The sequence below is a fragment of the Mizuhopecten yessoensis genome, unplaced genomic scaffold (assembly GCF_002113885.1).
Source record: "Mizuhopecten yessoensis strain PY_sf001 unplaced genomic scaffold, ASM211388v2 scaffold11105, whole genome shotgun sequence".
Taxonomy (NCBI): domain Eukaryota; kingdom Metazoa; phylum Mollusca; class Bivalvia; order Pectinida; family Pectinidae; genus Mizuhopecten; species Mizuhopecten yessoensis.
The window spans coordinates 384,581-401,517 of record NW_018408882.1 but is presented as its reverse complement, the minus strand read 5'-3'; the positions used below and the strand labels follow the sequence as shown (position 1 = coordinate 401,517).

General features: G+C 39.0%; 1 protein-coding gene across 1 annotated transcript in view; it reads right to left on the bottom strand.

Moving 5' to 3' along the window:
* Positions 1-15,556, bottom strand: part of LOC110465898 (E3 ubiquitin-protein ligase RNF13-like) — a 21,985-nt gene extending 6,429 nt beyond the window's left edge. Inside the window, exons 1-4 of the mRNA XM_021522038.1 lie at positions 15,455-15,556; positions 10,244-10,356; positions 4,177-4,257; positions 1,436-1,570 (exon numbers count right to left, since the gene is read on the bottom strand). Of these exons, the coding sequence (XP_021377713.1) occupies positions 1,436-1,570; positions 4,177-4,257; positions 10,244-10,354 (327 nt within the window). The 5' untranslated portion in view covers positions 10,355-10,356; positions 15,455-15,556. The remainder of the gene's footprint in view (positions 1-1,435; positions 1,571-4,176; positions 4,258-10,243; positions 10,357-15,454) is intronic.
* Between the last annotated feature and the right edge of the window lie 1,381 nt (positions 15,557-16,937).

The window sequence follows — 16,937 nt, the reverse complement described above, 5'->3', positions numbered from 1 at the left end:
TATAGCTGTAACAATTCCGTGATATTGTAAGAAATTTGCTCTAACACCATATTTTTCTCTTAATTCAAAAAAACTGAAGAAGTTGTTGTTATCCTTTTTTAAGTCATTAACTACTACAACTCCCTTCCTATACCAATCCTTATAAAAAACACTATTATTATCTATTTTGATTTTTTCGTTTAACCATATAGGCATGTCGGAGATCTGTTTTGAATCTGTATATTTTTCCTCAAGAATAGTAAGATTTTTCCATGCAAGAAAGACATCTTTCCAGAAAAGATTTTTACAGTTATTATGACAAAAGGAAATATAGTCTGGTCCACAGTTTACAAGAAGGTTTTTATCAATAGTTGAATTAAAAATAATTTGCCATGTTCCTGTTGTTGAGAGTAATCTTCTAATCCAAGTTAGTTTTAATGAGTCTATAAATGATTTAATATGGATCATTTTGAGACCACCATCAGAATTTTTTTTAATAATTACATCTCTTTTAATTTTATCAATCTTACTATTCCAGAGGAAATTATATATTTCTGTATTTATCTTTTTGACAAATGTATTATCAGGATTTGGTAAAGCGATAAATAAGTGATTAAATTGAGAAATTAGGATAGACTTTATTATATTTATTCTCCCTATTGGTGTTAGTATTCTCCTACTCCAAGTCTTCATCAAAGCTTTAAGTTTTTCCAGTTTTTTTATCAAAATTTATTTTTGGAATACGATGTAGATCAACATGAAAATCAATGCCCAGAAGTGTAAACCTTGTATGTCCCCACTGTAAATTCCATTCATTAGCCATAACCTCATCACTATATTTTTTACTCCCTATCCAAACTACTTCGGTTTTTCCCAAATTCATTTTTAATCCGGATATTTTTCCAAAGTATTTTAATTCTTTTATAGATTCTCTAAGTGATGTTTTTGATCCGTCCAGAATTAAAGATGTGTCGTCTGCATATTGTGAAAGTAAAATAGGTTGTTCAGCTTCAAGTACTTTTAACAAGCCATAACTTTACCAAAAATTACCACAGTTTCAACACTACACAAAAGTTCTAAATCTACGCTTAGGAGCATATAACACAACACACCAGGAACTAAACATGTCCTTAAATGACCTTAGCTGTTGATAGGACGTCAAACCCTTCACAACCAACCCGGCACACTGGAGTGTAGGACTTTAAACACTCTAGACTCACAGCCAACCCGGCACACTGGAGTGTATGACTTTAAACACTCTAGACTCACAGCCAACCCAGCACACTGGAGTGTAGGACTTTAAACACTCTAGACTCACAGCCAACCCGGCACACTGGAGTGTAGGACTAAACACTCTTAACTCTAGACTCACAGCCAACCCGGCACACTGGAGTGTAGGACTTTAAACACTCTAGACTCACAGCCAACTAAAGTCCTGAGACCAAGGTAAACCTACCATGTCATCAAATTTACAGCCGTTCCTGCGGATAAGAGCGATCCAGACTCTGGAGGTGTCATTGTTGGGAATGCGTGGCGTGTAGTCAGAACACGAGGTTTTGTTTACGTCTGGACCTACAGCTATCAAATACCCCTGGAACACAAACATAGAAAATATGTATATACACTTGTAGGTAATTTAATTTTACAATTTCTTTAGCACTGGAAGTGGAAACACAACAATGATTTTGTTTGGCCTTACTCTGGTGTAGAATATAATAAATCTGATTAAGACTTATACTCGCACAAGACATCAGGCCCCGTTTAAAACACAACCATGATTTTGTTTGGCCTTACTCTGGTCGAGAATATGACAGATCTGATTCAGACTTGGGCAAGACATCAGACCCTGTTTAACACACAACAATGATCTTGTTTGGCCTTACTCTGGTGTAGAATATGATAGATCTGATGAAGACTTATACTCGCACAAGACATTAGGCCCCGTTTAAAACACAACAATGATTTTGTTTGGCCTTACTCTGGTGTTGAATATGACACACAGACTCTAGACTTTTATTTGCAGAAGCCATCAACAGGCCCTGTTTAACACACAACAATGATTTTGTTTGGCCTAACTCTAATGCAGAATATGACAGATCTGATTCAGACTTACACTTGCACATGACATCAGGCCTTGTTTAATTCAGCTAAGTGCAACTTACAGGCATGTAGTCATGTACCAACCGCAAGTATATATATATGTCACATTTTTGACAGCTGACACAAACGGTATCAATTATCCTGTCAAACTGGAGTATGTGAGCAAGGCCTGTGTCAGTTACGTAAAATATCTGTGTGTTTGTGTGTGTGTATGTGTGTATGCAGCCGGTTTGTTTAAATAGTTTTCGTGGATGAGTAATCATGTTTGTACAGATACATGTAGTGATATTGTAGCCCAAAGCTTGACAGTGTCACAGTTCACACAGCAGTATTTGGTTTTATAGCATACAAACATGTTAACCTATTAAGCATCAACAGTACAACTTATAGGCACCATACACTTATACAAGCACTTTAAACGACTCAAGTCTATCAAGCTTCAGATTAAGTCTCATAATAAATGAAGTCTAATTTTCATTTTTGTTAATGTCTATAAATGTACTTTTAGGTATATTATCGGAACACTATCATTTTTGTTAATGTCTATAAATGTACTTTTAGGTATATTATCGGAACACTATCATTTTTGTTAATGTCTATAACTGTACTCTTAGGTATATTATCGGAACACTATCATTTTTGATAATGTCTATAAATGTACTTTTAGGTATATTATCGAAACACTATCATTTTTGTTAATGTCTATAAATGTACTTTTATGTTTATTATCAGAACACCATCATTTTGAATCCCTACAGGCCTTGTATATATATATTTTGTTTTCAGACAAGACACCTGGTATAAATCTCACACTTGTATAACCTTAAAAGTGATCTAAAATAAAGCTACAGGCAAAATATCAGTATTTATGATTAAAATTCATTCAAAAGACCCTGTTAAAACATTTCACCCCTGTGATTGAAAGTTGAACAAAGTCATTATGTTAAACACATTTTATAGCCTTCCATCTCAGGATGCAACTTGCAAAGTATCAACATCCTGGGACCCATGGTTATTCAGAAGAGACCGTTTAAAGATTTTAAACAATTTTGACCCCTGTGACCTTGAATATAAGTCAAAGTCATTCACTTTAACAAACATAGTAGTCCTTGATCCCAGCATGCTACTGACTAAATATCAACATCCTGAGCCTTTTGGTTATGCAGAACAAGTCGTTTAAATATTTTTCACATATTTGACCCCTGTGACCTTGAATATATGTGAAGGTCATTCATTTGAACAAACTTGATAGCCCTTTAACCAAGCATGCTACTGGCCAAATATCATCACCCTGGGCATTTTGGTTATTCAGAAGAAGTTGTTTAAAGGTTTTTTTAAGACAATTGACCCCTGTGACCTTGAATATAATTGAAGGTCATTCATTTTAACAAACTTGGTAACCCTTTACCCAAGCATGCTACTGGCCAAATATCATCTCCCTGGGCAGTTTGGTTATCGAGAAGAAGATGTTTAATTTTTTTAACATATTTGACCCCTGTGACCTTGAAAATGGGTGAAGGTCATTAATTTTAACAAACTTTGTAGCCCTTCATCCCAGTTTGCTTCTGACCAAATATCGACACCCTAGGCCTTTTGGTTATTAAGAAGAAGTCGTTTAAAGTAAAATATTGACACCGGACGACGGACAGACGACGCGCCACGGCATAAGCTCACTTGGCACTTCGTGCCAGGTGAGCTAATAATTAGAAGCTACTTGGTAATATAAATTTCCCAACCTCTCTGCTAATCAGGTATTTACAGAATTAATATTTATATTGAAACCTACCATCTGCATACATAGTTTTATTCAGGAATAAAAGTAACAATAAATTATAACCCCTTTCTAAAGACATGGTCCCTAGGATTCACACAAATATACACCACTAAATTACACAACACCCATGTTAATTAATGAATAATTAAGTAAAATTTGTCACTTGCATGACTGATTATCTAATTAAATATGTATGTCTTTAGAACTTTGTCTGTGTACAGCCTCAATTATCATTGATATAATTAGCTTTTCACATATGCTACCAGATCATTATAATCTACAGGAAATATATGATAAATGAATATTTAATAATAAATACTTACCGTAAGGCCTATTTCTGATAGCTCCGGACCAAAGGTAGCCATTCTATCCAGGTAAAATAATATCGACTCATTTCCCTGATTCTGGAACAATGAGAAGCAAGGGGGGGGTGTATGTGCAGCATACCAAAAACGATTATTGTACTACAAGTCAAATTTTAGGTGATCATCGTATGAAGTTGTCAAAATATGTATCATTTTTACAGCTGCAAGTATTAGCAGATTAAGTATAGCTTCCTTATGCATTTGCCCACATATCAGATGTTGAATGAAGACATTAAGAATTGAGAAATCACAATTTCTCTAATGTGCACATAAATAGAGTAAGACTGTCTTAAAATAGCACAACTTTTCACAGACATCAATTTTAATGGTGACAGCTTTCTTTACAGAATTTATGAAAAATTTACATTTTCCTTGTTTGAAAAGTTAATATAACGTTCAAAGATAAATATTTTGTTTTATTTTTCTTGTTCTAAAAATTAATAAATGTTTCAAAGAAAGATGTGTTTCATCAAATATGTAATGGTAATTTACATAACTTGTTCAATTGATGATCCAGACTGCACCATGTGAGTGTGCTGGTACAATGTACATGTATCAGTAAGGATGTATTTCTGTCATCCAAACAATAGCAGATGTCTGTCCTAACCCAACTTCTGTCATTCCCAGTGTAGTACATGTCTGTTACTGTCCTAACCACAGACTCCTGTCATCCTCACAGTAATACATGTCTGTTACTGCCCTAACCACCGACTCCTGTCACCATCACAGTAATACATGTCTGTTACTGCCCTAACCACCGACTCCTGTCACCATCACAGTAATACATGTCTGTTACTGCCCTAACCACCGACTCCTGTCACCATCACAGTAATACATGTCTGTTACTGCCCTAACCACAGACTCCTGTCACCCTCATAGTAAAACATGTCTGTTACTGTCCTAACCACTGAATTCTGTCACCCTAACAGTAATAATACATGTATGTTACATGTCTGTTACTGTCCTAACCACAGCCTCCTGTCACCCCCACCGTAATACATGTCTGTTACTGTCCTACCTACAGCCTCCTGTCACCCTCACAGTAATACATCCTGTCACCTTCACAGTAATACATGTCTGTTACTGTGCTAACCACAGACTCCTGTCACCCTCGCAGTAATACATGTCTGTTACTGTCCAAACCCCCGACTCCTGTCACCTTCACAGTAATACATGTCTGTTACTGTCCAAACCACCGACTCCTGTCACCTTCACAGTAATACATGTCTGTTACTGACCTAACCACTGAATCCTGTCACCCTCACAGTAATAATACAATGTGAGTGTGCTGGTACAATGTACATGTATCAGTAAGGGTGTATTTCTGTCATCCAAACAATAGCAGATGTCTGTCCTCACCCAACTTCTGTCATTCCCAGTGTAGTACACGTCTGTTACTGTCCTAACCACAGACTCCTGACACCCCCACAGTAATACATGTCTGTTACTGTTCCTGTCACCCCCACAATAACAATCCATGTCTGTTACTGTCCTAACAACAGACTCCTGTCACCCTCACAGTGAAACATGTCTGTTACTGTCCTAACCACTGAATCCTGTCACCCTAACAGTCATAATACATGTATGTTACTGTCCTAACCACAGACTCCTCTCACCCCCACAGTAATACATGTCTGTTACTGTGCTAACCACAGACTCCTGTCACCCCCACAGTAAGACATGTCTGTTACTGTCCTAACCACAGAATCCTGTCACCCCAAACAGTTATACATGTATGTTACTGTCCTAACCACAGACTCCTCTCACCCCCACAGTAATACATGTCTGTTACTGTGCTAACCACAGACTCCTGTCACCCTAACTGTAATACATGTCTGTTACTGTCCTAACTACGGACTTTCAATTGATGAGCCAGACTGCACCATGTGAGTGTGCTGGTACAATGTACATGTATCAGTAAGGATTTATTTCTGTCATCCAAACAATAGCAGATGTCTGTCCTCACCCAACTTCTGTCATTCCCAGTGTAGTACACGTCTGTTACTGTCCTAACCACAGACTCCTGACACCCCCACAGTAATACATGTCTGTTACTGTGCTAACCACAGACTCCTGTCACCCCCACCGTAATACATGTCTGTTACTGTCCTAACTACAGACTCCTGTCACCCCCACAGTAATACATGTATGTTACTGTCCTAACCACAGACTCCTTTCACCCTCATAGTAATACATGTCTGTTACTGTCCTATCCACAGACTCCTGTCATCCTCACAGTAATACATGTCTGTTACTGCCCTAACCACAGACTCCTGTCACCCTCACTGTAATAAATGTCTGTTACTGTCCTAACCACAGAATCCTGTCACCCCAAACAGTTATACATGTATGTTACTGTCCTAACCACAGACTCCTATCATCCTCACAGTAATACATGTCTGTTAATATCCTAACCACAGACTCCTGTCACCCTCGCAGTAATACATGTCTGTTACTGTCCAAACCACCGACTCCTGTCACCTTCACAGTAATACATGTCTGTTACTGACCTAACCACTGAATCCTGTCACCCTCACAGTAATAATACAATGTGAGTGTGCTGGTACAATGTACATGTATCAGTAAGGGTGTATTTCTGTCATCCAAACAATAGCAGATGTCTGTCCTAACCCAACTTCTGTCATTCCCAGTGTAGTACATGTCTGTTACTGTCCTAACCCAACTTCTGTCATTCCCAGTGTCGTACATGTCTGTTACTGTCCTAACCACTGAATCCTGTCACCCTAACAGTAATAATACATGTATGTTACTGTCCTAACCACAGACTCCTGTCACCCTCACAGTTATACATGTCTTTTACTGTCCTAACTACAGACTCCTTTCACCCTCACAGTAATACATGTCTGTTAATATCCTAAGCACAGACTCCTGTCACCCTCACAGTGAAACATGTCTGTTACTGTCCTAACCACCGACTCCTGTCACCCTCACAGTAATACACGTCTGTTACTGTCCTAACCACAGGCTCCTGTCACCCTCATAGTAATACATGTCTGTTACTGTCCGAACCACAGACTCCTGTCACCCTCATAGTAATACATGTCTTTTATTGTCCTTACCACAGACTCCTGTCACCATCACAGTAATACATGTCTGTTACTGGCCTAACTACAGACTCCTGTCACCCTCATAGTAATAGCTGTCTGTTACTGTCCTAACCACAGACCCCTGTCACCCTCACAGTACTACATGTCTGTTACTGTGCTAACCACAGACTCCTGTCACCCCCACAGTAATACATGTCTGTTACTGTGCTAACCACAGACTCCTGTCACCGTCACTGTAATACATGTCTGTTCCTGTCCTAACTACAGACTCCTGTCACCCTCATAGTAATAAATGTCTGTTACTGTCCTAACTACAGACTTCTGTCCCCCTCACAGTAATACATGTCTGTTAATATCCTAAGCACAGACTCCTGTCACCCTCACAGTAATCCATGTCTGTTACTGTCCTAACCACAGCTCACAGTGATACAAGTCTGTTACTGTCCTAACCACTGAATCCTGTCACCCTACCAGTAATAATACATGTATGTTACTGTCCTAACCACCGACTCCTGTCACCCTCACAGTAATACACGTCTGTTACTGTCCTAACCACAGGCTCCTGTCACCCTCACAGTAATACACGTCTGTTACTGTCCTAACCACAGGCTCCTGTCACCCTCATAGTAATACATGTCTGCTACTGTCCTAGCCACAGACTCCTGTGACCCTCACTGTAATACATGTCTGTTTCTGTCCTAACCACAGACTCCTGTCGCCCTCACAGTAATACATGTCTGTTAATGTCTCAACCACAGACTCCTGTCACCCTCACAATAATACATGTCTGTGACTGTCCTAACCACAGTCTCCTGTCACCCTCATAGTAATACATGTCTTTTATTGTCCTTACCACAGACTCCTGTCACCCTCACAATAATACATGTCTGTGACTGTCCTAACCACAGTCTCCTGTCACCCTCATAGTAATACATGTCTTTTACTGTCCTAACCACAGACTCCTGTCGCCCTCACAGTAATACATGTCTGTTAATATCCTAACCACAGACTCCTGTCACCCTCATAGTAATAGCTGTCTGTTACTGTCCTAACCACAGACTGCTACCACCCTCACAGTAATACATGTCTGTTGCTGTCCTCACCACAGACTCCTGTCACCCTCACATTAATACATGGCTGTTACTGTCCTAACTACAGACTCCTGTCCCCCTCACAGTAATACATGTCTGTTAATGTCTCAACCACAGACTCCTGTCACCCTCATAGTAATAAATGTCTGTTACTGTCCTAACCACAGGCTCCTGTCACCCTCATAGTAATACATGTCTTTTATTGTCCTTACCACAGACTCCTGTCACCCTCACAATAATACATGTCTGTGACTGTCCTAACCACAGTCTCCTGTCACCCTCATAGTAATACATGTCTGCTACTGTCCTAACCACAGACTCCTGTCGCCCTCACAGTAATACATGTCTGTTAATGTCTCAACCACAGACTCCTGTCACCCTCATAGTAATAGCTGTCTGTTACTGTCCTAACCACAGACTCCCGTCACCCTCACAGTAATACATGTCTTTTACTGTCCTTACCACAGACTCCTGTCCCCCTCACAGTAATACATGTCTGTTAATGTCTCAACCACAGACTCCTGTCACCCTCACAATAATACATGTCTGTGACTGTCCTAACCACAGTCTCCTGTCACCCTCATAGTAATACATGTCAGTGACTGTCCTAACCACAGACTCCTTTCGCCCTCACAGGGATACATAGTAATACATGTCTGTTACTGTCCGAACCACAGACTCCTGTCACCCTCATAGTGATACATGACGGTTACTGTCCTAACCACAGACTCCTTTCGCCCTCACAGGGATACATGTCTGTTACTGTCCTATGTCTGTTACTGTCCTAACCACAGCTCACAGTAATACATGTCTGTTACTGTCGTAGCCACAGACTCCTGTCACCCTCACTGTAATAAATGTCTGTTACTGTCCTAACCACAGCTCACAGTGATACAAGTCTGTTACTGTCCTAACCACTGAATCCTGGCACTCTAACAGTAATAATACATGTATGTTACTGTCCTAACCCCAGACTCCTGTCACCCTCACAGTAATACATGCCTGTTACTGTCCTAGCCACAGACTCCTGTGACCCTCACTGTAATACATGTCTGTTTCTGTCCTAACCACAGACTCCTGTCGCCCTCACAGTAATACATGTCTGTTAATGTCTCAACCACAGACTCCTGTCACCCTCACCGTAATACATGTCTGTTACTGTCCTAGACACAGACTCCTGTCACCCTCACTGTAACACATGTCTGTTACTGTCCTAACTACAGACTCCTGTCACCTCCACAGTACTACATGTCTGTTAGTGTCCTAACCACAGACTCCTGTCACCTAACAGTAATAATACATGTATGTTACATGTCTGTTACTGTCCTAACCACAGACTCCTTTCGCCCTCACAGGGATACATGTCTGTTACTGTCCTAACCACAGACTGCTACATGTTTTTAACTGTCCAGTAAAGAAACTTAAATGTCAAATTTAATTGTAAAGTCTAACTACATAGCTGTTCAAGTAACTGTGTCATGATAACCAGAACCTTGTGACATTGTGTCACAACGTCAAGACTTTCCCTACAGGCAAAACATGTATGCAGTCATGATCATGTGATTTTGTGTCACCTGCCTGAATTTTTTGTTTTATGCAAAACATTCACTGACAAGTATATGATTTTAAAGACACAAAATCAAACAACGCATGCAACTCACACATTACACTATATATACCCTTGTATCCAAATCAAATGGGTTCAATTTATTTGAGTACATGCATATGTACTATTACCAAATACAGAATTATCAAAATAATTCAAAAGTGGTTTCCTGATGACCAAAAAAACACCAAATGTATCTTGAGGCTTCGTCTGATGTCCGTTGTCACAAACAATTCATCAAAGAGAAACGTTGTACTTACCACTTTAACATCGCCACAGACAAATACGTTGAAAAATGACAGAATGTTGAACATAGCAAAGATGTGAAGCCATCTCGGCCTGTTACTGGAGATCTCGGTAAAGGGAGACATACCTGTAACACACGATTAAACCCTAGGGTTAACAACAGTTCTTCTTACAAACACTGTATCTGTCCTGTAATAAGACCAGTATGGGACCAACATGTACCTGTAACACATGATTAAAACCTAGGGTTAACAACCAGTTCTTCTTACAAACACTGTATCTTTCTTGTAATAAGCCCATGGGACCAACATGTACCTGTAACACATGATTAAAACCTAGGGTTAACAACCAGTTCTTCTTACAAACACTGTATCTTTCTTGTAATAAGCCCATGCGACCAACATGTACCTGTAACACATGATTAAAACATAGGGTTAACAACAGTTCTTCTTACAAACACTGTATCTTTCTTGTAATAAGCCCATGGGACCAACATGTACGTGTAACACATGATTAAAACCTAGGGTTAACAACCAGTTCTTCTTACAAACACTGTATCTTTCTTGTAATAAGCCCATGGGACCAACATGTACGTGTAACACATGATTAAAACCTAGGGTTAACAACCAGTTCTTCTTACAAACACTGTATCTTTCTTGTAATAAGCCCATGGGACCAACATGTACGTGTAACACATGATTAAAACCTAGGGTTAACAACCAGTTCTTCTTACAAACACTGTATCTTTCTTGTAATAAGCCCATGGGACCAACATGTACGTGTAACACATGATTAAAACCTAGGGTTAACAACCAGTTCTTCTTACAAACACTGTATCTTTCTTGTAATAAGCCCATGGGACCAACATGTACGTGTAACACATGATTAAAACCTAGGGTTAACAACCAGTTCTTCTTACAAACACTGTATCTTTCTTGTAATAAGCCCATGGGACCAACATGTACCTGTAACACACAATTAAAACCTAGGGTTAACAACAGTTCTTCTTATAAACACTGTATCTGTCCTGTAATAAGACCAGTATGGGACAGACATGTACCTGTAACACACGATTAAAACCTAGGGTTAACAACAGTGCTTCTTACAAACACTGTATCTGTCCTGTAATAAGCCTAGCATGGGACCAACATGTACCTGTAACACACGATTAAAACCTAGTGTTAACAACAGTTCTTCTTACAAACACTGTATCTGTACATGTCCTGTAATAAGCCCATGGGACCAACATGTACCTGTAACACACAATTAAAACCTAGGGTTAACAACAGTTCTTCTTATAAACACTGTATCTGTCCTGTAATAAGACCAGTATGGGACAGACATGTACCTGTAACACACGATTAAAACCTAGGGTTAACAACAGTGCTTCTTACAAACACTGTATCTGTCCTGTAATAAGCCTAGCATGGGACCAACATGTACCTGTAACACACGATTAAAACCTAGGGTTTACAACAGTTCTTCTTACAAACACTGTATCTGTCCTGTAATAAGCCTAGCATGGGACCAACATGTACCTGTAACACACGATTAAAACCTAGGGTTTACAACAGTTCTTCTTACAAACACTGTATCTGTCCTGTAATAAGCCTAGTATGGGACCAACATGTACCTGTAAGACACGATTAAAACCTAGAGTTAACAACAGTTCTTCTTACAAACACTGTATCTTTCTTGTAATAAGCCCATGGGACCAACATGTACGTGTAACACATGATTAAAACCTAGGGTTAACAACCAGTTCTTCTTACAAACACTGTATCTTTCTTGTAATAAGCCCATGGGACCAACATGTACCTGTAACTCATGATTAAAACCTAGGGTTAACAACAGTTCTTCTTACAAACACTGTATCTTTCTTGTAATAAGCCCATGGGACCAACATGTACCTGTAACACATGATTAAAACCTAGGGTTAACAACAGTTCTTCTTACAAACACTGTATCTGTCCTGTAATAAGACTATGGGACCAACACATACCTATATAACACGATTAAAACCTAGGGTTAACAACAGTTCTTCTTACAAACACTGTATCTGTCCTGTAATAAGCCCATGGGGCTAACACATAATCTCCGACTTAACAAAGGCGTGAGTGTGCTTATTACAAAAATTTAATATGTTGGCATTAATTATCTAAACTGAACCAGAGTATATTTCTTACCAGGCAATGGCTTATTGCCTGATAAATATGAAGGACTGTGAAAACGAATGCTGCCGACTTGTTGGACCGATGCATATGTTGGGCTGCAACGATATATTGTATCGTATTGAATCACGATACTTTCTTGTGTATCGTAGCAAACTGTTTTGTTTGCTTGTATCGAGATACAGCAACAGTACTTAAATTATCAATCAATATTTATAAAACTCTAAAAAAGTACATTACAGACGTCATACCCAGAAGTACTAGAAATTATACAAAAATATATTTCGATAGTATATATACAGTTGAAGTCTATGACGATACTGGATAAAATCCTGCACTCATGATCAATCATTATGAAGTTGACCTTTAAGCAAATAACAAATTGTATTGTAATATCTATCATATTGTAAGCATAGAACTGTGATATGTATCTCATCGTGAGGTATGTGTATCGGTGCAGCTCTAGTATAAAGACCGTGAAACAACTGATCAATAAACAAAGTACAATGTCATTCTAAATCTATCTTTCACATAGTAAGCAATTCCTATCTGAAAGATTGTAAGCTTAAGTCATTCTATGAAAAAATTAATGAATTTTCAAAATCATTGAGAGTCGAATAAAGAACATGCGAGTATTTGACTCATGACTCGCAGGTTAACAAGAGGCCCAAAAGGCCTGTATCACTAACCAGGATATTTCAGCAATTACGGCAAATTATTCTCACTAAGTAGTATTTGGACCCAAGAATGCTGTAACGTTGGACGACCGGTCGGTAGCTGAGAGAATACAGAATGATTTGTTATACAATATCTACAAGTTTATTTACAATAATTATTGAAGAAAACCCCCATAAGTATGTACTCACACTCACAACCACACATTCATACATTCAACACTAAATGTCATTACTCCGGTTGGTGGAGTCACAGTTGCCGCTTGTATACCACTAGTTCCACTGTCCATGTTGGCAATACACAATACAATATGGAAAGGATCCGGTGGACTAAACAAGTCTCACAAACTTGTGTTCCGCTTCACCATATATTCCACGTCCGCCAATCATGGATATATACCCCACCACAGAAGGGTTTAGCACCGATGTGCTGAGAACGGTCTAGCACCAATGTGCTATAATGCAGGCCTCCGGCTCCGCAGATGACCTGAGGACTGCTCCCTCACTGACGAATGATGTCAGTACAACTATGAGTTGTCTGCCCTTGCAGAACTGACACACTGTGTGTAGCACTAGTTGTCTGCCCTTGTGGAACTGACCCAATGTGTGTAGCGCCAGTTGTCTCGTCCACATTCCTCTCACCTACCAACCCGTTCATGGAAATCACATCTCAGGTGTTATGTGTCTGAAGTCCGGGTGGTTTTTTATGGCACGTTGACATGCACGTCCATCTTGGACAGATCGGCTCTCGTGCAGTCCCTTTACCACTCTCGGACGCTCTCGCAAACACATACTCACCTCGAAGCGGGAATATTTAAAAACCGAGATTCAAACAAATAAGTATAAAACAATTTACATTATCAATACTAGCATAAATATATATATACAACATTCCTCATCCAATATGCGATCGTGACAAATGCTTCATATTAAATCCGGTTGAGATCAGTAGGTGTGTGTATCTGGTTATAGGGTTTGATCTTAATAATTTCAATGTAATGACCAGAAAGGAAATCCCCAGGGGCAGGTCTAGATCCCACAGCTAATCCTGGCAGCATTCTTGTGGTGTGTTTTTTCATGCCAATCAAGCATATATATATATATACATAGAAAAAATAAGATGTAACGACCAACTTAAAAACTAGCTGCTTTCACCCTTCACAAGGCTCTTCAGGTTTCTCTATCTATAACAACAAGAGGCCCAAGGGCTTTAGCGGTCACCTGAGTTATATCATATACACAGCAGTTAGAAGAGGATTGAAAAGTTATTGACTATATTTTTGGTCAGTGAGATATCAAGTTCTATCATCTTGAAAATATCACTTTTGGAATCGACTAATCAGAACAATACTTTCTATTCACTTCATTCAAAGCTGCTAGTCTTCTTTCATACACAGATGAAATGACAATCCAAGAAGTTGGTACAAAGATATTGATATACATACACAATTTATACCATTTTTGCAAGAAAATCTTACCAAACAATACCAGAAAATCAAAGAATTGAATAGCCCTTTTCGTCATTGAAGCTAGATTTGAAATGTTATAAATAGATAAGAGGCCCAAGGGCCTTAGCGGTCACCTGAGTTATATCATAGGTACTGGTAGCTTTATTTTATTGTTTAGATGTGATGTGGAAATCAGCATGTAAAAACTAAGTGAATTTATACAATACTTGTCATGTCATTAAAGGATAAGAATTTGAAAATATTGGTAAATGTTCCCTTTGGGGTCCCGCCCTGGCCCCTGGGGATGGGACAGGAATCCCAATTTTACAAAGTAATACTCTCATTCACTAAAGATGATTCTGACTAAGTTTGAGTAATTTTCTGCTGAAAATGGATAAAATATACCCAAAATTTATAGATTATTATCAGACCACCACTACACAATATGTGCGAGGTGATCTCAAATGAGCTGAAACTCAAATATGCAAATCTGTTTTCGCCCACTTTGATATTGTTATTGACCAAACCTAGATCTATTGCCATCATTTTGTCGCTAATTTCCAGTGACTCCATACTGGAAACAACATTACCTGCTTAATTATGCAACTGCTACTGTACAGTACAGTAATTATTGTCATTATGTCAACACGTTCACAAAATTCTCATCCATAGGATGCGAGACAACTGCACAATTATGACTATCAATATGCATTTTTCTGTTTCATACCGACATTCTCAGCCTATTAAATATATGCATTTGAAAAACACATAACTTTTACATTTTCCATCATAAACGGAGCAGGAACAAAACGTAAACAAACATCTGACAGTTCTAAACGAAAACAATCACTGCTTTTAGAATCAGTCACTTTGTTTTAGATACGGAATTGACAGTAATTACAAATAGTGTAATTTCTTAGTGAAATACATACCTTCACATGGCTCTACATATGTTAGTTGACATGAAAACGATATTAGCCTGTAGATTATTGACTCATTTGGGAGTCAGTGCGACTGAAAATGGCGTCTGTTCATGTGACCTTCCGGAAAAACACGGAAGTTGACGAGAGAATCTTAGGTATCACACTAGTATTACTGTAACGTGGATATATATGTCACTAGTGATTGACTGTTTAATATAAACGGTCGCTTGAGGCGTAGTTGGAACGGTAACGAAGCCATGTAACAGATGATTGTAATCAAATTGGATCTTTATGTTGATGAACATTGATTAGAACAGATTTTATTTAACTGGAGCGGGACATCCTCGATACTCCAGGGGTTACGCTCACTTTCACGTAGGGCAACAAGACGCCTACCATTCCTAAAAGGAAAATCAACCCGTGAGAGACTTTGTATGTTGGGCCTCCCCAGTCTAGAGTACCGACGATTGAGAGGAGATGTCATACAAATTTTCAAAATCAAGTACAAAATTATTAAAATGGCAACATTGGCTACAACAAGAGGAAACTCCAAAAAACTCTTCAAGAGAAGGACGAGGCTCAATGTAACGAGGAACATGTACAGCAGTAGGGTCGTGGACGTGTGGAACTCTCTACCAAATATAGTTGTAGAGGCCCCCTCCTTAAATAGTTTTAAACTCCGGTTAAACTATCACTGGCGTCATCATCCCCAAAAAGTTGTACCAACCTGTTACCCACAACCGAACGTGATTAGAGAACAGTATATAGATGCGTCTCAAGAAGCTGGATCAGCTTACGTCGACGTCGACACTACATGAAAACTACATGAAAACTTTCTTTCTATACGTCTATGTTCTCTTTATGGATATAGTTTTTACATCATTATGGTCTTTAACAGGAACAAGTATAGTTTGTTTGTCCACTGCATCGTCGAAACTCCAGGGGTTACACACTCACTCTCTGTCTGCACCTCTGGAATATGCCATAGCCGGCAAAATCGAAGGCTCAGTGTGTGCCGCCTTGTGGGTGAGACATGAAAACTAGTTTGATCCTTTGATGTATTTACATCAATAGAATCTCGTGGTCGCGTAACGGTAAAATTGACTGGCTTTGAAGTCGCTCCTCTGTAATGTCAAAGGGCATTTATCAGCCAAGCGATTGATCAGGTTGTTTTACATGAGAACAATAAAATATCTAGCCGTGTACCTTTCACCGAGGCGACCGGGGTTCGATTCCCAATCGGACGTGAAAAGGTATGGGGNTACAAACTAGAATCTATATGGTATAGGGTGTAACACCCTCTGGTATGGAGGTTAGGGGTCAATTAGTTTGCCTCTGCCAGTCTGATAGTGTATTTGCATTTGTAGCGAGAATGATAACTGACTTTATTGACTTATGATACTGAAGAGTTCCATGGTGTGACTAAGGGTACATTTGCGAATCCAGTTGAAACGGTTGAACCGGTTGAACCTGTAAAGAAAACGACAGGTAC